This window comes from Capra hircus, chromosome 15 (genome assembly GCF_001704415.2).
Source record: "Capra hircus breed San Clemente chromosome 15, ASM170441v1, whole genome shotgun sequence".
Taxonomy (NCBI): domain Eukaryota; kingdom Metazoa; phylum Chordata; class Mammalia; order Artiodactyla; family Bovidae; genus Capra; species Capra hircus.
In genome coordinates, this window is record NC_030822.1 from 77,271,481 (window position 1) to 77,297,787 (window position 26,307).

The 26,307-nt window shown below is 37.6% G+C and overlaps 1 protein-coding gene across 1 annotated transcript in view; it reads left to right on the forward strand.

Annotated features, from left to right (window-relative positions):
* DYNC2H1 (dynein cytoplasmic 2 heavy chain 1) overlaps positions 1 to 26,307 on the forward strand; it is a 399,579-nt gene that overhangs the window by 295,465 nt on the left and 77,807 nt on the right. The window contains exon 84 of the mRNA XM_013969394.2: positions 4,860 to 5,069. Within this exon, the coding sequence (XP_013824848.2) occupies positions 4,860 to 5,069 (210 nt within the window). The remainder of the gene's footprint in view (positions 1 to 4,859; positions 5,070 to 26,307) is intronic.

Below are 26,307 nucleotides of genomic sequence, written 5' to 3' on the forward strand. Positions count from 1 at the left end.
AAGCTGGTCTGATGCGTGTGTGTGCATGTGTGTGCTCCAGTTTTATGCAGCCTCTCTCTTTATTGTCAAAGAATGGCTGCATTGGTTCTCTACTTCATGATCTCTTCAGTTCAAATGCAGTGAAAAGGAAGAGTTGTCTGTTTATCAGAAGATGCAGGCAAGATTCTTACCATGTTTTATTATCTCTGGTAATCTGCCCATCTCTCAACCAGTGGCTATGGTCAGGAATGGAATGCTCTGATTAGTTAACTTCTAAAGAAGTTGGTGGTTCAGATGGTAAAGATTCTGCCTGTAATGTGCGAGACCCGGGTTCGATCCCTGGGTCAGGAAGATCCCCTGGAGAAGGAAATGGCAACCCACTCCAGTGTTCTTGCCTGGAGAAATCCATGGACAGAGGGGCCTGGTGAACTATAGTCCATTGGGTCACAAAATGTTGGACACGACTGAAGGGACCTAGTGTGCACACAAGTCATATACCAGAGTCAGCTCTACCAGAACCATTTGGACTTAGAGTTCGGAAAGTTTGTTTCTTCCCAGAGAGATATTAGGAAATTATTATCTGAAGTGGAATGAAGGATTACTGGAGGGCATAGTAGAATTTCTGCCACATGGAAATGAAGATATTGCCCCCTTTTCTGTAACTCCAAGCCACCCCACCTTTCTTTCTGATGTCTCTCACTTACATTTTCGCTTTTTAAATTGACTGTGCTAAGTCTTTTAGTATCTTTTTATCATAAAAAATATATCTTCAACAAAGACATGATCATATGATAAGAGGAAAAATACTTCTGTCCAATTGTTGATTATTATTCGATGAGTCATGGGTAAATACACACATAGAAACTACAGTTCACATCTTACTAATTTCATTGAACTGCAGATCTGGAAGGGACTATGATGTTATCTAGAGCAATATGTGAATCTCCATAATGCTTTGAATAAGTGGTAGTGTACCTGAGTGGTTGGCAAACTACAGCACATGGGCCAAATCTAAACTGTCGCCAGTTTCTGTAAATACAGATTTATTGAAAGTCATCCATGCCTGTTTGTTTATATATTGTATGTTGCTAAATTTACACTGTAACAGCCAGAGTTGATTTGTTATAACAGAGATTTATGTCCCACAAAGTCTGACATTTGCTATCTGAATCTTTATAGAAAAACTTGCTAACCTTTACTCATTGCTTGAATTTCCTTTAGTGGCAAAAATTCTTTCTGAGAAGGAATCATTTTCAAAAAGCTTTAATTGTTAAAAAAAAAAACAGAGAATAGTACTTCTATGTGTCATCTGTTTTACTTATGTCTAAATTATTATCTCGCTTTAGAAACTATTCTAGTTAAAACACAAAAATTCTGGATTAATACATAAATTGTACCAAAATTAGACTAGTTTTTTTCTTGCCCAAAAGATATTTCTTGCTTTATAGTTAAGTTTTTAAAAATCCACAATCATTTCTTCTCCAGCAGCTTCATAATTAGATAGTGATATCCTATGAACACTTAGTTTTTTAATGACAAGATGAACTTTAAAATGTCAAAGATGTCCTTCCAGAGTACATGATTCAACCAATTATATTTGTTCATAAAAAGGTTTTTCTTATAATCAACTTACTAAAGCTATGACTGCCATCCCTAGATAGTTTCATTGAAAAATGTTTTACAGTGATGTAATTTGTTCATGGCAATTTTAGCTACTTGAATTATAAATAATACTTAATTTGAGGTTGTTTTAAGATTAATGTAACACTTTAACATGTTTCTACTGCTATAAATCTCTATATTTAACTCTTTCAGAATGTATAAAATACCTATATTTTTATAGTTAAAGTTGTATTAATTTTTTAATACAGCTTTATGAAGGCTTGTAGGAAATGAATTGTTATAAAATATAATATTCTTTGATGTCTTCTGCTGTATTTCTCTCAGTCATTCATTTATCACAATTTATATCACTTTGGGGCTTCTTAATTTTTTTCATAATTTTTTTCATCTTTCATTAATCAAACACTTTTTTTAAGACCCCACTGTGTGCTGTTTTCTCCCATGTTCTTCTGTTCTTATTCCTGAACTTATATCATTTTACTTGATAGTTTCTAGACCAACACTATACAATAGAAATATAATGTAAAACACAAATAGATGCCATAGTTGTAATTTTAAATTTTCTAGTAGCCATGTTCAAATAAGTATGAAGAAATAAAATTGCTAATATATTTTATTTAACATGATATATTCAAAATATTAGCATTTCAACAGATGATCAATATAAAATTATTAATGTGGTATTTCACATCCTTTTTTTCATATCAAGTCTTTGAAATTCAGTTGGTATTTTACACTTACTACATGTCTCTAGACCATACTTCTTATCTGAACTCTCAATTTTAAGTAGTTTTGGCAGGTACTCTCTTAAATCAACTTTTTAAAAAGTTCAGTACACTAAGTTTTCTATTTTCGTGCATCATAAATAAATGGAATCTTGTTTGAGCGATCTGAGATTCCCTTTTTGTGTGTTCTTCTATAAAGTAACAGTGTGGACGGTGCAAATTTGACTAATCAGTTTAATAGAATGGATAAAAATCTATAAACTAAGTTATTATTCAGTAATCTTTACCAAGAGGCTCTTGATGAAAGTGAAAGAGGAGAGTGAAAAAGTCAGCTTAAAGCTCAGCATTCAAAAAATTAAGATCATGGCATGCAGTCCCATCACTTCATGGCAAATAGATGGGGAAACAATGGAAACTGTGACAGACTTTTATTTTCTTGGGCTCCAAAATCACTGCAGGTGCTGATTGCAGCCATGAAATTAAAAGATGCTTGCTCCTTGGAAGAAAAGCTGTGACCAACCTAGACAACATATTAAAAAGCAGAGACATTTCTTTGCTGACAAAGGTCCATATAGTAAAAGCTATGGTTTTTCCAGTAGTCATGTATGGATGTGAGAGTTGGACTACAAAGAAAGCTGAGCACTGAAGAATTGGTGCTTTTGAACTGTGGTGTTGGAGAAGACTCTTGAGAGTCCCTTGAAATACAAGGAGATCAAGCCAGTCCATCCTAAAGGAGATCAGTCTGAATGTTTATTGGAAGGACTGATGCTGAAGCTGAAACTCCAATACTTTAGCCACCTGATGTGAAGATTTGACTCATTGGAAAAGAGTCCTGATGCTGTGAAAGATTGAAGGTGGAAGCAGAAGAGGACGAAAGAGGATGAGATGGTTGGATGGTATCACCGACTCGATGGACATGAGTTAGAACAAGCTCTGGGAGTTGGTGATGGACAGGGAGGCCTGGCATGCTGCTGTTCATGGGATTGCAGTTTTGGACATGACTGAGTGACTGAACTGAACTGAATCTCTTCAGTCTTAGTGTAAGATTGATAAAGATTTAAGTACCACATATTATTCACTTCCAGGAATGGTTTTTAATATGAGGAATTATGGAAAGTCTATAATCCAAATTTTATGTCAGTTTTATAACTTGATTAAGGTTGGAGGTGTGTTAAGTATTATTTATGTCATGCTGTGGTTCAAATAATTCCAGTCTGCTACTGCTAAGTCACTTCAGTCGTGTCCGACTCTGTGCAACCCCATAGATGGCAGCCCACCAGGCTCCCCCGTCCCTGAGATTCTCCAGGCAAGAACACTGGAGTGGGTTGCCATTTCCTTCTCCAATGCATGAAAGTGAAAAGTGAAAGTGAAGTCGCTCAGTCGTGTCCGACCCTCAGTGACCCCATGGACTGCAGCCTTCCAGGCTCCTCTGTCCATGGGATTTTCCAAGCAAGAGTACTGGAGTGGGGTGCCACTGCCTTCTGCCAGTTCCAATCTAGGGGATAATATTTATAGTTAATTTTAATAATATACTCTTTTTCTCTACTAGATTTAGAGTTCACCACTGTGTACTTCTATAGGCACATTTATGTGCATTTTTTTTGTCTATCAAAGATGATTCCAACAGCTTTAATATTTTAAATGTACTATTAATACAAATAAAATGCCTAAATTTGAACTCATAGCCTGAATCTATTTTCAGGAATGACTTCATGCCAGTATAATTTATTTCATAGTTATTTAATGACTAGATTTTCATATTATGATATTAAATCATCATACCAAAAACATGAAAAACAGAGTGCTCTCATAGAATATGGGAATGTGACAACCACTAGAACAAGAAGAGGGGACCCTTCATTAGGACTGTAAGCAGAACATACAGAGGAAGTCAGGAAAATGGACAGTAGGTAAGAGTGCAGACTTCCCAGTGCTGTCTCTTTGACAGGTTTTTGACACTTTTAGAATACTAATGAGGTGATTTTTTTTTTTTCCTTAGCTATGTAGACTGTTTAGATATGGCTGGGATTCCTTGACTTTTATTTTAACAATTTGAGAAGCCCCAAGTTCCATGTATCAGAGCCTCTCTTAGAGTGTAGATGTAGAAATAAATACTAAGATACGATATTCACTGGTACAGATCTTTAATGTACTTTTTAAAGTTTACATACAGGTAATTTTCAAATTGAAGTATTTGCTTGCATATTTTTCAAAGCCGTGATTTCTTCTGCTTTCCTTGTAGCGATCGAGTGGTAGTTTAGCTGCGCTGCTCTCTCTGCATTGGCTTACAGCGTGCTGTTCTTACACTTTCCAGCTGTATCAGCTGCTGCCTTTTCAGTTCCCACCCACCCCATTTAAGTTGGTGAAGTCCAGAATTCTTTTCCTGTGTATTTATGGGTTTAATAAATTTGGCCATTCATAAGAGAGTATTTCAAAACAAGTATACTGACAAAAGGTTTAAATAACTTTTGAATGTTTTGATACATTTGTGTTACTTTTCAGCAAATATTACATGATACATTATTCTTTTAGAATTCAAACCTGATTCATCAGAAATTGTTGCCTCCTAATGATCGACAAGGATCTCCAATATTATCCTTCATCATTCTTGAACAATTTAATGCCATCCGCTTAGTACAGAGTGTCCATCAGTCTCTTGCTGCTCTCAGCAAAGTCATCAGAGGAACCACCTTATTGAGTTCAGAAGTACAAAAATTGGCAAGTGCTTTATTAAACCAAAAGGTAAGCCAATATTAAATATATGTGTTTTATTTTCATTAATGTAAATGACTCCTCCATCTTGTGTGCCTTTGTTAGAAGTCTTACAATTTACAGTAACAGAAAATCCAAGTTAAAGTAGCTTAGTGTGAAAGTCTCTCAGTTGTGTCCGACTCTGTGACCCCATGGATTATACAGTCCATGGAATTCTCCAGGCCAGTATACTGGAGTGGGTGGCTTTTCCCTTCTCCAGGGTAAACTAGCTTAAGCCACATAGAATTAATTGGCTGTTGTAACTGAGGGATCCAAGGGTAGCCACATTAAATCAGCTTGATGCAGCTTAAAATTGTCATTAGGATCTCAGCTTGTGTTATTTATCTACCTCTCTAGTCATAGTGTGTGTGTCTGTGTGTATGTGTGTGTATGCATCTTCCATACAACTTCACTTTTGGGTGGGTCGTCTACACATGGTGGTCTCCCAGGAGTTCAAGTCTTATGTTGTCTAAGTCCAAGAGAAAGAGTACCCATTTCCTGGCAACTCAAGCAAAAATCTTGGGATTAACTTTGCTTCAAATTGAATGGCTTGTGTTTTGTGCCTAGTCCTTTACTAGTTCTGTGGGCAGCTTGTGCGGAGGTCTCACTGGCTGGGGCTTAAGCCAAATGCATCTCCCAGAATCTGGGGAGAGATTCTGCTCCATCTGTAATTCATATACTACAAGTAAGGGAAGGATACTTACCAAATAGAAACACCATAAGCAGAGGAAAAGGAAATCAACACATCTCTTGATGAATAATTGGACCATTATAAATGATATTAAAATCCATGTTATTTCATATCTCTTGGATAAAAACAAAGCATTTAGAGTATCTTATGTAGATTCACTTTAGCTAATTTGGAGAATATAAACTTTGCAGAACCTGGCATTTGGGAAAGATGTCACTAGGGCTCTATAGGAATTTAGAAAGAAAAAAATGTATGTATGTGGTTTTTTTTTTTTTCCTGCTGTTTACCCTCAATATAGAGAAACTGATAGTCAACCTAAAAGTCTTCTCTGTTTGAAAATAAAAGATAGGCTTCCTAGAACTGCCTGTATCTCACTCCCTAACATAAAAAAGATTTCTGTTTTAATTCAGGCTACTATAACAAATTAACATAGAATAGATGGCTTAAACAACAAATATTTATTTCTCACAATTCTGGAGGCTGGAAAGTTGAAGACTGAGTTACTGTTAGATCTGGCATCTGGTGAGACCTGCTTCCTAATTTGCTGATGGCTGTCTTCTTGCTGTGTCCTCACAGGGTATAGAGGAATGAGAGAAAACGCAAACTCTCTCCTGTCTCTCCTTCTGAGGACACTAATTCCATCATGAAGTCTCCATGCACTCTTACAGCTCAGTTACCTCCCCCAGACCTCACCCATGTGACCTAATTACCTCTCCCAGACTTTAGCTTCAGGACCATGATAGCAGGGTTTAGGGTTTCAACATATGTATTTTCAGCCCATCTTAATATTCTTTATTCACATATATAAAAAGATCTATTCCAGGGGCTTTCTTGGAGATCCAGTGGTTACAACTCCCCACTTCTGCTGAAATGGGGGCAAGTTTGATCCTAATAAGATCTTGCATGCCACAGGGTATGGCCCCAAAAATTGAACATAAGAAATCAATAAATTAAATAAATTTTAAGAAATATTTCAAAAAAACACGTAGCAACTGTATGTTCCTCTTTTCTTTACCCTGGAAAAAATAGTCTCAGCTTTGCATTTTTTTTTTTTTTGTAGATTACTATCTCTATTAATCATTTGTGGTTATCAGAGTGGTGTAGTACTGTTCTGTATGACAAATTGCAACTAATTTGTTTCCAATTTAAAGTAGATACATTATCAATCATGAAAGCTTCATGACACAGTGAAGGAACCAATGGCAAAGTGTTCTAAGAACTTTAAAATTACATTAATTAACTCATTTAATCACCACATTAACAGTACGAGATGGTGCTATGTTAGCCCCATTTTACTGTGAGGAACCTGGGGCAAAGGAGCATTAAATAATTTAACCAGTCACACAATGAGTAATTTACACAGTCAGGATTTGAATCTAGACAGGTCTGATTGTCAAAATAAATGTAAATGAATTTAAATTTATTTGTGAAAATATAAATATTCATGAGAGTGTATATCTTTAAATCCAACTACATGCTGTATATGGGTAAAATGTATGGTGTAGACAGTTACAGTTGCATCAAGAGTAAGAGGAGACTAGTGATGCTGGAAGACCATGACTTGTGTAGAAGAGGACAGTAAGTCCAGTGGGGCTGGTATACCACGAAGTGCAGCGAAACTAAGGTTACCTCAGATTTCGGAGGTCTTTGAAGCCAAAGAAAAGAGTTTGTATTAAATGTTATAGGAAATAAGAATATTTTCATGTAAATGTAATGTAATAAAGAAGCTAGGAATGTGGCTTCCAGAATAGGTCTGCCTGTTTCATTCTGTTCTGCCGTTTAATAGCTGTGTGACTTTGGACAGGTCACTTAAACCTCTTAAACTTTCTCTTGCATCAGATCAGAGTAATAAAGGGACCTACATCATGTGATTGTTGTGAAAGTTAATTTGTTACCATGGATAAAGTGCTTGAGAATTCTATATCATATTAATGAAAAGTATGGAAGGTAATGACAAATGTGATTTCTTGTTTTGTTTCTGCTGTTAACCATTTGGGTAACCTTTGACATACGCATTTGAAAAAAATGGATAAATTATTTTTATGACTGTAATATAATATGGTTTACAATAGATCTTATTGAAAGATAGCAAAAAAAACTAAATGCTTTTGTTATATGAAACATGTTTCTTGAATAAGACCAAAGAATGATGTTTTAGGGAAGGGTTCTAGATTATTAATTGTTTATAACATTTCTTATCTTCACCTTAGCCCATTAAGCTCTGTTAAGTGTTTCTGTCCTTGATATAGGATCTGATGGCTTATTTCTTAAAAATATGTTTATGTAAGATACGTGCAATCTCATTGTTAATTATTGTATTCTACATTACACTTTGACTTAAGAAATATAGCCTCTAAAATATCACTATTTTCAAAATATTTGTATAATTTGCCTGAAAGTGAATTTGTTAAAATTCTTTCTAAGGATAAAAAATGTGCTTTGTGAAGCACATTTAAATTATATCACAGATAGTATCTTTAGAAATATTTCAGGGTGTTTGGTAAAACTCAAATAAGACAAGGCTGACTTTCACTGGGATAAGATCAGTAAAATAGTTTCTGACATTTACTTTCTAATGCATTTTACCAAAAATTTGAATCTAGTACTATCCCATTTATTTCAGGATAAAAATTTAATGTTTTATTACATTTGAATGTGACAAGTTCTGAATTATGTGATATGACTTAATGTAATTTAGGAAATAGTTCAGTACTTGACATTTTCTTTACAGTCTCTGAAATGAGTGGAGTAAGAATTTTCCTAGGGAGAATTATCACACTTTTTCCTTGACACATTTCTGGTGATCTACTGAAACTTTTTTGTAAAAATCACAGGAGTCACTCAACAGTACAGAAAAATTGCTAATAGATCTTGACTCATTAAGTTTCCAAACAACTGGTTTTTTACCTTTTATCAAATTAGTGACACTTCTGAAACTTGAAGGAAAGAGCTACACTTTAAAAAAATTACGCATGCACACACACACGCGTGTGCGTGCGTGCATGTGCACAGACACACTTACACACACACATACACACACACACAAGCTTTATTAAGATTTCCTCTGAGCTCCTCTGCTAGGCAGGTTTTTCCTTTCGCCCCTTTCTCTGCCATGGTCTTTAAGCAGTGTCTCTAAAAGTAGGTTCTCCAGACAATAACATCAGTATCATCTGAGAACTTGGTAAAATTACAGATTCTCAGGCCCCACCCCAGGCTAATTGGTCATAAATTCTGAACGTGTCGCCCTGCAGTCTGTGTTTTGTCAGTCCCTTGAGAGGGCCTGCTGCATGCCGAGGTTTCGGAAACGCTGCTCTTTAGACAGTCTCATCAGAAAGGGCAGCGGCAGCTGCTGCCTCACCTTTGTGCCATCCGCATACCACTGTCACCATCTGTGCGACCTCCATTATCCATCTTCCAGTCTTTGGGGGAAAAGAAAAGATTAAATGGTTGAAGACCACATCTTTTCTTAAAGGCCCCCCTTTTCAAATTTACCTACCCTTCATACAAATAAGTTCTAAGAAAAGTCACATACAAACTATTTTACCCAATGATAATTATTCATGTTGAATAATTTGCATTTGTCCACTAGAAGAGAGTAGTAGCTTATGTTTCATGTAACACTGCCAGTTATGGAGCCCTTGTGTACCCTCATCTGATTTTCTGCCCTTATCATCTCCCTTTTATTTCTGTTAGAAAACCAAAGCTGAAAGGAGTTGCTAACCTGGTAAAGCATCAGAGCCCATACTACAGTCCTGATGTATTTCCTAGCTCAGTGTTCTTTTTTTTTAATATAAATTTATTTATTTTATATGAACGTTAATTACTTTACAATATTGTATTGGTTTTGCCATACATCAACATGAATCCGCCACAGGTATACACGTGTTCCCCATCTTGAACCCTGCTCCCACCTCACTCCCTGTACCATCCCTTTGGGTCATCCCAGTGCACCAGCCTCAAGCATACAGTATCATGCATCAAACCTGGACTGGTGATTCATTTCATATATGATATTATACATGTTTCAATGCCATTCACCCAAATCATCCCACCCTCTCCCTCTCCCACAGAGTCCAAAAGACTGTTCTATACATCTGTGTCTCTTTTGCTGTCTCACATACAGGGTTATCATTACCATCTTTCTAAATTCCATATATATGCATTAGTATACTGTATTGGTGGTTTTCTTTCTGGCTTACTTCACTCTGTATGATCGGCTCCAGTTTTATCCACCTTATTAGAACTGACTCAAATGTATTCTTTTTGATGGCTGAGTAATACAGTACTCCATTGTGTATATGTACCGCAGCTTTCTTATCCATTTGCCTGCTGATGGGCATCTAGGTTGCTTCCACGTCCTGGCTGTTATACAGTGCTGTGATGAACATTGGGTACACGTGTCTCTTTCAATTCTGGTTTCCTCGGTGTGTATGCCCAGCAGTGGGATTGCTGGGTCATAAGGCAGTTCTATTTCCAGTTTTTTAAGGAATCTCCACACTGTTCTCCATAGTGGCTGTACTAGTCTGCATTCCCACCAACAGTGTAAGAGGGTTCCCTTTCCTCCACACCTTCTCCAGCATTTATTGCTTATAGACTTTTGGATTGCAGCCATTCTGACTGGCGTGAAGTGGTACCTCATTGTGGTTTTGATTTGCATTTCTCTGATAATGAGTGATGTTGAGCATCTTTTCATGTGTTTGTTAGCCATCTGTATGTCTTCTTTAGAGAAATGTCTATTAGTTCTTTCACCCATTTTTTGATTGGGTCATTTATTTTTCTGGAATTGAGCTGCAGGAGTTGCTTGTATATTTTTGAGATTAGTTGTTTGTCAGTTGCTTCATTTGCTATTATTTTCTCCCATTCCAAAGGCTGTTTTTTCACCTTGCTTATAGTTTCCTTTGTTGTGCAGAAGCTTTTAATTTTAATTAGATACCATTTGTTTATTTTTGCTTTTATTTCCAATATTCTGGGAAGTGGGTCATAGAGGATCCTGCTGTGATTTATGTCGGAGAGTGTTTTGCCGATGTTCTCCTCTAGGAGTTTTATAGTTTCTGGTCTTACATTTAGATCTTTAATCCATTTTGAGTTTCTTTTTGTGTATGGTGTTAGAAAGTGTTCTAGTTTCATTCTTTTACAAGTGGTTGACCAGTTTTCCCAGCACCACTTGTTAAAGAGATTGTCTTTCATCCATTGTATATTCTTGCCTCCTTTGTCAAAGATAAAGTGTCCATAGGTGTGTGGATTTATCTCTGGGCTTTCTGTTTTGTTCCATTGATCTATATTTCTGTCTTTGTGCCAGTACCATACTGCCTTGATGACTGTGGCTTTGTAGTAGAGCCTGAAGTCAGGCAGGTTGATTCCTCCAGTTCCATTCTTCTTTCTCAAGGTTACTTTGGCTATTCGAGGTTTTTTGTATTTCCATACAAATTGTGAAATTATTTGTTCTAGCTCTGTGAAAAATACCGTTGATAGCTTGATAGGGATTGCATTGAATCTATAGATGGCTTTGGGTAGTATACTCATTTTCACCATATTGATTCTTCCAATCCATGAACATGGTATATTTCTCCATGTATTAGTGTCCTCTTTCATGTTTTTCACCGGTGTTTTATAGTTTTCTATATATAGGTCTTTAGTTTTTTAGGTAGATATATTCCTAAGTATTTTATTCTTTTGTTGCAATGGTGAATGGAATTGTTTCCTTAATTTCTATTTTCTCATTATTAGTGTATAGGAATACAAGGGATTTCTGTGTGTTGATTTTATATCCTGCAACTTTACTATATTCATTGATTAGCTCTAGTAATTTTCTGGTGGAGTCTTTAGGGTTTTCTATGTAGAGGATCATGTCATCTGCAAACAGTGAGAGTTTTACTTCTTCTTTTCCAATTTGGATTCCTTTTATTTCTTTTTCTGCTCTGATTGCTGTGGCCAAAACTTCCAGAACTATGTTGAGTAGTAGCAGTGAAAGTGGGCACCCTTGTCTTGTTCCTGACTTTAGGAGAAATGCTTTCAATCTTTCACCATTGAAGGTAATGTTTGCTGTGGGTTTGTCATATATAGCTTTTATTATGTTGAGGTATGTTCCTCCTATTCCTGCTTTCTGGAGAGTTTTTATCATAAATGGATGTTGAATTTTGTCACAGGCTTTCTCTGCATCTATTGAGATAATCATATGGCTTTTATTTTTCAATTTGTTAATGTGGTGTATTATATTGATTGATTTGTGGATATTGAAGAATCCTTGCATCCCTGGGATAAAGCCCACTTGGTCATGGTGTATGATCTTTTTAATGTGTTGTTGGATTCTGATTGCTAGAATTTTGTTAAAGAATTTTGCATCTATGTTCATCAGTGATATTGGCCTGTAGTTTTCTTTTTTTGTGGCATCTTCGTCAGGTTTTGGTATTAGGGTGATGGTGGCCTCATAGAATGAGTTTGGAAGTTTACCTTCCTCTGCAACTTTCTGGAAGAGTTTGAGTAGGATAGGTGTTAGCTCTTCTCTAAATTTTTGGTAGAATTCAGCTGTGAAGCCATCTGGACCTGGGCTTTTGTTTGCTGGAAGATTTCTGATTACAGTTTCAATTTCCGTGCTTGTGATGGGTCTGTTAAGATTTTCTATTTCTTCCTGGTTCAGTTTTGGAAAGTTGTACTTTTCTAAGAATTTGTCCATTTCTTCCACGTTGTCCATTTTATTGGCATATAATTGCTGATAGTAGTCTCATAATCCTTTGTATTTCTGTGTTGTCTGTTGTGATCTCTCCATTTTCATTTTTAATTTTATTGATTTGATTTTTCTCCCTTTGTTTCTTGATGAGTCTGGCTAATGGTTTGTCAATTTTATTTATCCTTTCAAAGAACCAGCTTTTGGCTTTGTTGATTTTTGCTATGGTCTCTTTTGTTTCTTTTGCATTTATTTCTGCCCTAATATTTAAGATTTCTTTCCTTCTACTAACCCTGGGGTCCTTCATTTCTTCCTTTTCTAGTTGCTTTAGGTATAGAGTTAGGTTATTTATTTGATTTTTTTCTTGTTTCTTGAGGTATGCCTGTATTGCTATGAACTTTCCCCTTAGAACTGCTTTTATAGTGTTCCACAGATTTTGGGTTGTTGTGTTTTCATTTTCATTGGTTTCTATGCATATTTTGATTTCTTCTGTGATGTGTTGGTTATTCAGAAGCGTGTTGTTCAGCCTCCATATGTTGGAATTTTTAATAGTTTTTCTCCTGTAATTGACATCTAATCTTACTGCATTGTGGTCAGAAAAGATGCTTGGAATGATTTCAATTTTTTTGAATTTATCAAGGCTAGATTTATGGCCCATGATATGATCTATCCTGGAGAAGGTTCTGTGTGTGCTTGAGAGAAAGGTGAAATTCATTGTTTTTGGGTGAAATGTCTTAAAGCTATCAATTAGGTCTAACTGGTCTATTGTATCGTTTAAAGTTCGTGTTTCCTTGTTAAGTTGATCTATCCATAGGTGTGAGTGGGGTACTAAAGTCTCCCGCTATTATTGTGTTATTGTTAATTTCCCCTTTCATACTTGTTAGCATTTGTCTTACATATTGCGGTGCTCCTATATTGGGTGCATATATATTTATAATTGTTATATCTTCTTCTTGGATTGATCCTTTGATCATTATGTAGTGTCCTTCTCTGTCTCTTTTCACAGCCTTTATTTTAAAGTCTATTTTATCTGATATGAGTATTGCTACTCTTGCTTTCTTTTGGTCTCTATTTGCGTGGAATATCTTTTTCCAGCCCTTCACTTTCAGTCTATATGGTGTCCCTCGTTTTGAGGTGGGTCTCTTGTATACAACATATATAGGGGTCTTGTTTTTGTATCCATTCAGCCAGTCTTTGTCTTTTGGTTGGGGCATTCAGCCCATTTACGTTTAAGGTAATTATTGATAACTATGATCCCATTGCCATTTACTTTATTGTTTTGGGTTTGGGTTTATATACCCTTTTTGTGTTTCCTGTCTAGAGAGTATCCTTTAGCATTTGTTGGAGAGATAGTTTGGTGGTGCTGAATTCTCTCAGCTTTTGCTTGTCTGTAAAGCTTTTGATTTCTCCTTCGTATTTGAATGAGGTCCTTGCTGGGTACAGTAATCTTGGCTGTAGGTTATTTTCTTTCATCACTGTAAGTATATCTTGCCATTCCCTCCTGGCCTGAAGAGTTTCTATTGAAAGATTAGCTGTTATCCTTAGGGGAATCCCCTTGTGTGTTATTTGTTGTTTTTCCCTTGCTGCTTTTAATATTTGTTCTTTGTGTTTGATCTCTGTTAATTTGATTAATATGTGTCTTGGGGTGTTTTGCCTTGGGTTTATCCTGTTTGGGACACTCTGGTTTTCTTGGACTTGGGTAATTATTTCCTTCCCCATTTTAGGAAAGTTTTCAACTATTATCTCCTCAAGTATTTTCTCATGGTCTTTCTTTTTGTCTTCTTCTTCTGGGACTCCTTTGATTCAAATGTTGGGGCATTTTACACTGTCCTGGAGGTCTCTGAGATTGTCCTCATTTCTAACTTGTTTTTCTTTTTTCCTCTCTGATTCATTTATTTCTACCATTCTGTCTTCTACTTCACCAATCCTATCTTCTGCCTCTCTTTTTCTAGTATTTGTTGCCTCCAGAGTGTTTTTTATTTCATTTATTGCATTATTCATTATATATTGACTCTTTTTTATTTCTTCTAGGTCCTCATTAAACCTTTCTTGCATCTTCTCAATCCTTGTCTCCAGGCTATTTATCTGTGATTCCATTTTTATTTCAAGATTTTGGATCATTTTCATTATCATTATTTGGAATTCTTTATCAGGTAGATTCCCTATCTCTTCCTCTTTGGTTTGGTGGGCATTTATCCTGTTCCTTTACCTGCTGGGTATTCCTCTGTCTCTTCATCTTGTTTATATTGCTGAGTTTGGGGTAGCCTTTCCGTATTCTTGCAGTTTGTGGAGTTCTCTTTTTTGTGGACTTTCCTCACAGTGGGTTGGGTTGTACAGGTGGCTTGTCAAGGTTTCTTGGTTAGGGAAGCTTGTGTCAGTGTTCTGGTGGGTGGAGCTGGATTTTTTCTCTCTGGAATGCAATGAGGTGTCCAGTAATGAGTTATGAGATGTCAGTGGTTTTGGAGTAATTTTGGGCAGCCTGTATCTTGGAGCTCAGGGCTGTGTTCCTGTGTTGCTGGAGAATTTGCGTGGTATGTCTTGCTCTGGAACTTGTTGGCCTTTGGGTGGTGCTTGGTTTCAGTGTAGGTATGGAGGTGTTTGATGAGCTCCTATCGATTAAGGTTCCCTGGAGTCAGGAGTTCTCTGCTATTCTCAGGGTTTGGACTTAAGCCTCCTGCTTCTGGTTTTCAGTCTTATTTTTACAGTAGTCTCAAGACCTCCTTTTATACAACGCCATTAATAAAACATCTAGGTTAAAGATGAAAAGTTTCTCCACAGTGAGCGGCACCCAGAGAGGTTCACAGAGTTACATGGAGAAGGGAGGAGGGAGTTAGAGGTGACCCAAATGAGATGAGATGGAATCAATAGAGGAGAGAGCAAGCTAACCAGTAATCACTTCCTTATGCGCACTCCACAACTGGACCACTCAGAGACGTTCACGGAGTTATACAGAGAAGAGAAGAGGGAGGAAGGAGACAACAGTGGCCAGGAAGATAAAAGGGGGGAATCAAAAGGAAAGAGACAGATCCAGCCAGTAATCAGTTCCCTAAGTGTTCTCCACTGTCTGGAACACACAGAGATTCAGAGTTGGGTAGAGAAGAGAGAGGGGGTAGGGAGGAGACAGAGGCAACCTGGTGGAGAAAAAGGAGAGTCCAAAGAGGGAGAGAGCAGTCAAGCCAGTAATCTCGCTCCCAAGTGAAAATAGGTACTGAAGATTGGGTTTTTAAAGGTACAAAATTGATAACAAATACCAAAAAGCAAAGATTAAAAATCTAGAGTAGAGTTTGGAATTTCAAAAGTACACTATTAAAGAAAAGAAGGAAAAAAAGAAGAAAAGGTCACACAAATTATAAAAAATGTGTATATATGAAGTTTGCTTTAAAAAATAGGGTCTTTTTTTTGCAAAGTAATAGTAGGTTATAAAAGTGAAAATTAAAGGAGTAACAGAGGACTTAAAAATTTTTTAAAAATTAGAAAAAAAGGAATGATCGTAAAAATAGTAAAAATAGTATCTAGTACTTTCTGTGGTGGTGTTGTGGGTATTGTGGGGTCAGTTCATTTTTGGATAGTTCCTTGGTCCGGATTATATTTCTCAAGATCTATAGGCCCCTTCCTATGTAGTCAGTACTAATGACAGGGTTTTAATCTATTGCACCAGTCACTTCCAAGGTGGTTCCCTCTGTTTTAGCTTCTTCTGTTTGCTGGTCTCTTGAAATGGCAACCCACTCCAGTATTCTTGCCTGGAGAATCCCATGGACAGAGAGGCTTGGTGGGCTACAGTCTACGGGTCACAAAGTGTCGAACATGACTGAGCGACTTCACTTCACTTTCACTTTCAGTATCTGATTTCCACCCTGACACAAAGAGGGCAGTGGTGGACACTTTATTTAGGCTCACTTGTTCAGTCGCGCTGTGGGGAGGGAGGGACGCTGCAAACAAATAACACTGGCGTGTGCTCGCAGTGCCTCAGCCACACTGGGCCTGCCCCCACTCACGGCGCGTGTACCCTCCCTGCCCACACTGCTCAGGCTCTAGGTTGCTTCACTGGGAACTGTCCGAGGCCGGCCCTGGGCGGCATGCACCTCCCAGGTCTAAGCCACTCAGGTTCAGGCACTCAGGTAGTCCTCAGTGGCGCAGACTCGGTTGGGCCTGCATTTTGTGCCCTTCCCAGGTCCAGGCAGCTCAGGTGATGGGGTGTTTGGCGAGCGCAGTTGCTGCCACTTATCGCCTCCCCCGTCCCTGCCACTCAGTTTCCTGGGTGTACAACCGGCGCCCCTTCTCAGGCGGATGGTGACCGTCCAGAACCCCAAGAAGCCTTAGTTAGCAAAGAAGCCTGCTTGCAGTTTGGTAGATAATGTCTCTGGCGCTGCGATTGCCCCCTTCTGGCTCTGGCTGCCTGTCCCCGGAGGGGGATGGTCTGCAGCCAGCTAGTTCTGTTCAGTCCTTTGATCTGCGAGCAGGCCTGGCGGTGTCTTAGGGCTTTTCGTGTGGTAGCTATCCCACAGTCTGGTTTGCTAGCCCAAGATAGTTCGCTCAGATTGCCCTCGGGGCATTCAGGCCAGATTCTTACTCTAAGCAAGGCAGCCCGTGCCTCCCTCCCCAGTCCCCACTTGCTAGTGTCGGGTGCAGGCGTCTGCGCTGCTTCTCCACTGGGGGAGTTACCGTTGGGCTTGTAATCTGTGGGTTTTGATTATTTATTTATTTTTCCTCCCTGTTATGTTGCCCTCTGTGCTTCCAAGGCTCGCCACAGACTCGGCAGTGAGAGTGTTTCCTGGTGTTTGGAAACTTCTCTCTTTTTAAGACTCCCTTCCCAAGACGGAGCTCCGTCCCTACCTCTTTTGTCTCTTTTTTTGTCTTTTATATTTTTTCCTACCTCCTTTCGAAGACAATGGGCTGCTTTTCTGGGTGCCTGATGTCCTCTGCCGGCATTCAGAAGTTGTTTTGTGGAATTTACTCAGCATTTAAATGTTCTTTTGATGAATTTGTGGGGGAGAAAGTGGTCTCCCCGTCCTATTCCTCTGCCATCTTAGGACCGCCCCCTCAGTGTTCTTTCTTTTTCATCTCTCATTGAATGTTTTGTTAATTTGACCATGCAGCTAAATGGTAGTCTTTATTATGAGTGGCAGTGATCAGCTTTATGAAGAACGAACTCCACATACTCATCTCCAAAGGCCTACCAAATATTAGCATAGAATTGCCCCATCTCCTCATTCCTAGCTTTACTTATAATCAAAAATTAATTAGATGTACTTATATTAATAAATGGAAATCAGTTCCTATTGATGTATGTAATGACAAAGGGGCCTTCATACACCCCATCCCTAACTTATAACCTTCATTTGCCATAATAGAATATACTTAGATGAACTTAGATGAAATGTAGAAATTCCTTGAAAGATACAAATTACCAAAGCTCAGTCAAGAAAAAATAGTAACTTATGTATCTTTCTATTAATGAAGTTAAATTTGTTATTAAAAACCTTTCCACAAGGAGAACACCTAGAATTCACTGGTGAAATCTAACAAAAAGATAAGGAAGAAGTAATATCAATTCTGGAAACCATTTCAGAAAATAGAAGAGGCAGGAATACTTCCCTGCTTTTTTGTGAGACTAGCATTACCTGATAATAAAACCTAACAAAGACATCATAATAAAAGAAATCTACAGACTGAGTTCCTTCATGAATATAGATACTAAAATTGTCACCAAGATATTACCAAATTGAATTCAAAATAATGGATAACCAAGTGGAGTTTATCTTAAATTTGAGTTAATGAAAAATCAATGTTATTTACCATTTTAATAACTAATTTTAGAAATCATTATTAATAGATGCAGAAAAGGCATTTGACAGAATTCAGCATCTAGTCATGACAAAACCTGTCACCAAACTGGAATTTTAGGTGAACCTTCTTAACCAGAGAAAAGGCATCTATGAACAAACTATAGCTAATATAGGAGTAAAAGACTGAGTGTTTTTCTCCGAAGGTTGGGCATAGGATATTGAGGTCCTGTCTCACTGCTTCTCAGCATTATATTGAAGGGGCTGCCTAGTGCACCACATTAAGAGAAAGAGAGAAAAGGCATGCACCCTGGAAAGGAAGAAGGACGCCTGTCTGTTCTTTGCAGAGGACACGATCAACTACTCTTAAGACCTTAAGAATAGAACTACCTTATGACCCAGCAATCCCACTGCTGGGCATACACACCGAGGAAACCAGAATTGAAAGAGACACATGTACCCCAATGTTCATCGCAGCACTGTTTATAATAGCCAGGACATGGAAACAACCTAGATGTCCATCAGCAGATGAATGGATAAGAAAGCTGTGGTACATATACACAATGGAGTATTACTCAACCGTTAAAAAGAATTCATTTGAATCAGTTCTGATGAGATGGATGAAACTGGAGCCGATTATACAGAGTGAAGTAAGCCAGAAAGAAAAACACCAATACAGTATACTAACACATATATATGGAATTTAGGAAGATGGCAATGACGACCCTGTATGCAAGACAGGGAAAGAGACACAGATGTGTATAATGGACTTTTGGACTCAGAGGGAGAGGGAGAGGGTGGGATGATTTGGGAGAATGACATTCTAACATGTATACTATCATGTAAGAATTGAATCGCCAGTCTATGTCTGATGCAGGATACAGCATGCTTGGAGCTGGTGCATGGGGATGACCCAGAGAGATGTTATGGGGAGGGAGGTGGGAGGGGGGTTCATGTTTGGGAATGCATGTAAGAATTAAAGATTTTAAAATTTAAAAAAATAAAAAAATAATAATAAAAAATAAATAAATAAATAAATACTCTCTCCACCCAAAAAAAATAAAAAAATAAAAATAAATAAAAAGCTAGGAAGAGAGTTTAAGTAAATACATTAAAAATGTAGTGTGTATCCTGGAAAAAAAAAACCATTGAAAATTGAAATGTAAAAGTAACAGGAAGATGACGTATCAGGATAAAATTGACAAAAGATTTATAAAGCTTCTATACACACTGAAAACTATAAAACACTGATGAGTGAAACTTAAAAAGACCAAAATAAAGGGAAGCATGCACTGAAAGGTGTGCTGTGCTCACACACCAGGTTACCCAGTGCTGTTAAGATGTTAGTATTTTCCATACTGATCCTGAGATTCCACACAGACGCAATAAAAAAAAATTTTTAAATAACCTGCGTAGAACATTTTTTTTGGTGATAGAGAATTTGATTCAAATAAACTGCAAAGACCTGGTGTAGTCTCCACAATTTTGAAAACAAAGAGCAAAATGGAAGATCTTACTTTTCATGATTTCAAGACTAATTAAGATATTATAATCAAGTCAGTGTGCTAATGGTATAAAGATAGATACACAGCTCAGTAAAATGGAATAAGGAGTTCAGAAATAGACTCTGAGCCACCAGGGAAGCCCAGAAATAGACTCAGAGATAATCAATTGATTTCACCAAATATTCTAGCGCAATTAAATGAAGAAATGAAAATCTCTTTAACAAATGGTATTAACAATTAAATAGTAAATGGTAAGAACAATTGGTAAGAACAAATGGTAAAAACAATTAAATAGCCAAAAGCCTAATAATAATAATGCATACACCTGTATCTCCAAACATATAAAAAAATTATCCCCCAATTGTTCACACTGTTAAGAAAATGAAAAATAAGCCACAGACTAGGAAAAAAGATTTGCAAGATATACATCCAACCAAAGAACATGTATATGTATGGAAATATTAAAAAGAAATCAATTCAAAAATGCAAAGACAAACATCCCAATGTTATAAATGAGAAAAAAGATTTGAATAGACACTTTATCAAGAAAATATACATATATTTACTTATACCAACATGACATTGGCCTAAATGAATTTATCACAGAAAACAATACAGAAAGAAAGAATCCATGAAGTCATAAAATCTTAATGAATGTAAAAGCATAGAGTTTTTTATTGAACATTATTTTGAAATAAATTTCACAGAAGTAAATATACATTTGATCTGCTTTTATTAGATTTTATTAGATGAAAAAAAATTTAGACTATAACTTTATTACTGAACATACTTGAAGATAAGCTTAATCATCGTTCCCAAAACTTCATTATAAATATTTTTAATACTTGCAAGTATATGTGTATGCCATGCTGTGGATACTGTGAGTCTGTTACATATTGGAATGACAGACATTGAACAACATTTGTTTTAAAATGTATGTATATTTTGAATAGAGTTTATCGTTCTCCACCACTAGCCATTTTCGATCATCAGTTCTTTCCTCAATGTGCCTTTAAAATTATTTTGGTATGCTATGCAAAACCATCCCCAAGAAAAAGAAATGCAAAAAAACAAAATGGTTATCTGAGGAGACCTTACAAATAGCTGAGAAAAGAAAAGAAGCGAAAAGCAAAGGAGAAAAGGAAAGATATAACCAACTGAATGCAGCGTTCTAGAGAATAGCAAGAAGAGATAAGAAAGTCTTCCTAAGTGAACAATGCAAAGAAATAGAGGAAAACAATAGAATGTGAAAGACTAGAGATCTCTTTAAGAAAGTTGGAAATACCAAGGGAACATTTCATGCAAAGATGGGCTTGATAAAGGACGGAAATGGTATGGACCTAACAGAAGAAGAAGAGATTAAGGAGAGGTGGCAAGAATACACAGAACTATACAAAAAAACATCTTAATGACTGGGATAACCACGATGGTATGATCACTCACCTAGAGCCAGACATCCTGGAATATGAAGTCAAGTGGGCCTTAGGAAGCATCACTACAAACAATGCTAGTGGAGGTAATGGAATTGCAGCTGAGCTATTTCAAAACCTAAAAGATGATGTTGTTAGAAGCGCTGCACTCTTATGGCAGCAAATTTGGAAAACTCAACAGTGGCCACAGGACTGGAAAAGTTCAGTTTTCATTCCAATCCCAAAGAAAGGCAATGCCAAAGAATGTTCAAACTATCATATAATTGTGCTCATTTCAAATGCTAGCAAGGTAATACTCAAAATCCTTCAAGCTAGGCTTCAAGAGTATGTGAACCAAGATATCCCAGATGTTCAAGCTGGTTTTAGAAAAAGCAGAGGAACCAGGGATCAAATTGCCAACATCCATTGGATGGGCTTCCCTCATAGCTCAGTTGGTAAAGAATCCACCTGCAATGCAGGAGACCCCAGTTCAATTCCTGGGTCAGGAAGATCTGCTGGAAAAGGGACAGGCTACCCGCTCCAGTATTCTTGGACTTCCCTTGTTGGCTCAGCTGGTAAAGAATCTGCCCACAATACAGGAGACCTGAGTTCAATCCCTGGATTGGAAACATCCCCTAGAGAAGAGAAAGGCTACCCACTGCAAAATATTTGAGTCACAGGTGGCACAAATGGTAAAGAACCTGCCTGCCAATGCAGGAGACATAAGAGATGTGGGTTTGATTGCTGGGTTGAAAAGATACCCTGGAGATGGGCATGGCAACCCACTCCAGTAGTCTTGCCTGGAGAATCCCATGGACAGAGGCCCTGACAGGCTGTAGTCCATGGGCTTGCAAAGAGTCAGACACGACTGAAACAACTTAGCATGCGTGCATGAGTCACACCAGGTCCAATCTTCGGGGGTATTAGTTCAACCTAAAATACTTCCCTGGTAGCTCAGTCTGTAAAGAATCTGCCTGCAGTGCAGGAGACCCAGGTTTGATTTCTGGGTTGGGAAGATTCCCTGGAGAAGGAAATGGCAACCCAATCCCATATTCTTGCTTGGAGAATCCCATGGACAGAGGAGCCTGGCAGGCTACAGTCCATGGGGTCGTAAGAATCGGACACGACTGAGCGACTTCACTTTCACTTTTTACTTTCATGCATTGGAGAAGGAAATGGCAACCCACTCCAGTGTTCTTGCCTGGAGAATCCCAGGGACGGGGGAGCCCGGTGGGCTGCCGTCTATGGGGTCGTACAGAGTCGGACACAACTGAAGCGACTTAGCAGCAGCAATAGCAGCAATACTGCCATAGTCTCAGGAAGGAAACTGGTTTCTTCTTTTCTTTTTGCACGTTTTCTAATGAAGTTTTTTAATTGTGGCAATATACGTACATAATTTATCATTATAACCATTTTAAGTGTACAGTTCAGTAAAGTTAAGTACATTCACAGGGTTGTGCAACCAATCTCCAGAACTCTTTTTCATTTTACAAAATGGAATGGAAACACTACCCACTGAATACCTTCTCATTCCCCCACCACCCAGCCTCCAGCGGCCACCATTCTACTTTCTATCCCTATGAAGTTAAATATTCTAGGTGCTTCATATAAGTGGAATTTTCGTAATTTGACTGGTTTGTATCACTAAGCATATTATCTTCAAGGTTCATTCATTTTGTAGCATGTATATTTCCTTCTTTTTAATGCTGAAAAATTTTCCATTGTACATATATGAAAATGGTCCCTAACTTAAGGTGGTTTACACTTTAGGATAGTGCAACAGTGATATATTCAATAGAAACCATACTTTGAATTTTGATCTTTTCCCTGGCTGGCATATGTGGTACCTTTCTCTTGAAATGCTGGGCAACAGCAGTGAGCTGCAGCTCTGACTCAGCCATACAGTCATCAGGGTGAGCAACCGATACAGTTCAGTCATTCTGTACCCATACAGCCATCCTATTTTCACTTTCAGTGCAGTGTTCCATAAATTACTTGAGATGTTATATACTTTATTATAGAACAGGCTTTGTGTTAGATGGCTTTGCCCAACTGAAGGCCAACATATGAGTTCTGAGCACTTTAAAATAGGTTGGGATAAAAACTATGATGTTCCGTAAGTTAGGTCCATTAGATTGTGTTTTCGACTGGATATTTTCAACTTGGAGTGGGTTTATTTGGACAAGACTCTTTTTGGGTCAAGTTGGTTCTGTGTCAGATTTTATTTATCCATTCATTCATCAGTGGATTGCTTCTACCTTTCCAAACTTTTTATATAACTTAGTGTAATCTCTTATACATATTTTATAATTTTTAATGAAAGTGTGAAAGTGAAGGTCACTCAGTTACGTATGAACCTTTGTGACCCCATGGACTATATAGTTCATGGAATTCTCCAGGCCAGAATACTGGAGTGGGTAGCCTTTCCCCTCTCCAGGGGGTCTTCCCACCCTAGGGATCAATCCCAGGTCTTCCACATTGCAGGTGGATTCTTTTCCAGCTGAGCTACCAGGGAAGCCCAAGAATACTGGAGTGGGTAGCCTATCCCTTCTCCAGGGGATCTTCCCAACCCAGGGATTGAACTGGGGTTTCTGCATTGCAAGCAGATTCTTTACCAACTGAGATATCAGGGAATTTTTAATGGGATACTGAAATTACATGTCCTGAGAAAACAAATAATATGAGTCTCTTTAAAAGAAAAGACACAAACAAAAAGATTTTTGAAATAATACTCATATTTGAAAAGAAAGTAGTTCAATTAATTAAATCTCTTGGATCTGAAAGTCCTTAGTTGGTTCTGGTGATGGTTTATAAATTGTTCCTCTGGTAAGAAAATGGAAATCCTTGGAGCTAAATAAAGGTCTTAGAAAGATTAAATCAGAATGTATTCTAACTTGTATCACAAGCTATCTTCTGAGTTGTACTTTCTCTTCTGTATAGATGGTAAGGGCTCTATCATTAAAGTTGCTTTACTCTGAAGCTATATTTATCCTTCTGAAAAATATTCTCTCATGATGTATATGTGTATGAAATGGATTTTAGCTAATTTAATTAATTGTAAAAGTTGTAAGTTATGGCTAGTTTAGGAGTTAATGATAAACTGTAATATGGGTTAAGCACTTTGTATAAAATTGAAATCGAAGTGAATTATATTTTTGTTTTTCATTTTTTCTTTCTCCTTTTCATTAAAATATGTAAATTGAATTATTTTCTTTCCACATACTGTGAAATCCCAATGCAACTTATAGTGCTCAAAATAAATAGCAATTACAAAGCTTGCTCCCTGTTTCAGGCACTGCAATAAGCTTGAATCAAGTGAGAGTCAGTTCATTTCCATACACTACAAGCCAGTGTTGGCTTAACTTCAGCAGTGTGCAGATGATGGATTACCAGTGTCCCACTCAGGTGTGAGGGCCAGCACATCAGTTTAATCTGTAGGGTAGAGTTTGTCAGTAGAAGAGACAGTTACATTATTAAATGAAAAGGAAAAAGAGTTACTAACGGTGGTCCTTTTTTTAAAAGTTCATATAATATACATATTAAGATTGCAGAATGGAAATCAAACATCCAGGATTACATACTGGGATGTTTTCTGGTGCAAGTTACTTAAGCTTTCTCTACCCTGATTTACAGTAGTAAAGAACCCGCCTGCAATGCAGGAGACTTGGGTTTGATCCTTGGGTCAGGACCCCCCTCCTGGAGAAAGAAATGGAAACCCATTCCAGTATTTTCGCTTGGGAAATCCCATGGACAGAGGAGCCTGGCGGGCTACAGTCCATGAGATCACAAAAGAGTCAGACACAACTTAGCAATTAAACACTACCACCTTAGTTTCTAAATGTTCCTAGTAGGAATACTAAAACTGTATCCATATCAGAGGGCCCATGTGAAGTCTAAAGGGTTAATGTAAATAAAATGGTGAGAACAGGTCTGCACTTGTAAGTGCTGCAGAAGTGTTTCTGTTGTTATCCTTATTCTCACTGATGCATGTCCCCTTTGATTCATCCCTGTGTTACAGTACCTTCCAAATTCATTCTCTGACTGCAGTTTCCTCACTCTAGGGCCTGTTGTCCCTACTTCTACTGGGATAATCTTTCTGAAATCCAAATATGATTATGTCACTTCCCTAATTAATGTTCAGTTTTATCATCGCTTTCTAGACTAAGCTCCTCAGTATTAGTACTTAAAAGCTTCTGGCCATCAGCCCAGTTCGTGCATGTCTTTTTTGTTAATGCCCCTTCCTTTTCCTACTTCCCAGGTCTCTCTCCACTGTGAGCTGTTTACCTTCTGAGTCTCACCTCTAGCATTATGCCACTAGAAAGCCTTTCCTGACTTGCCCTGGTGCACAGGGTAGGATTGGTGTGCCTCACCAAACACGTCCGTGTTTCACAGACACAGTGCTTACCGTTATCAGTGAGCTCACTGTATTGTCTGCAGCTGCCTTCTTTTATTATCCATCTCCACCTCTAGCACTAGGATCGTGTTATACCTGTATCCCCAGGACCTAACAAATGATTGACAAGTAGCAGCTATTTAACAGATGATTGCTGAGTTATCAATTAATTGATTGATGCTTGAAAGGGTCTGCTCTTATCCTGTTTTGGTTTTATGACATCTTTCATGAAAAACATGGGCTAACAAAAAATGTTACATTTGGAGTTAGACCTTGATTCAAGTTCTATACCATTTAGATTTATTTTAAAAGTTTAGTTAATTAAAACTGCTCTGAGCCTTAGTTTCCCCATTATTAGAACATTAATTCCCAATACATGATTGTCTTATATTGAATCTTCCTGAGGCTAGGAGCAACCTTTTGCAAAATAAGTGCTTGATTCCATGTACTCCCCCTTCACCAATTTCAGAAATATACTGATCTTCCACCCCTAACTCTTTGGAGCAGTTTTTCAAAGATACCTGAAATGCTGTCTCCTGGGCTATAGTTCTCATTTTGCCACAAGTAAAGCTTAACACACAACTCTCACATGGTGTATTCTTATTCAGTCAACAGATTTCAAATGTTCCATGTGTACAGTACAGAAATATAAAGTACGTTGGAGGCAGTATTGATGCTGCAGACAGACACTAGAGTTAGATTACATGGGTTCAAATCTTAGACGTGTCATTTACCAGCTCAGTGATTTTGGACAGGCTATTCTCTTTGTTTCTGTATTTTTTCC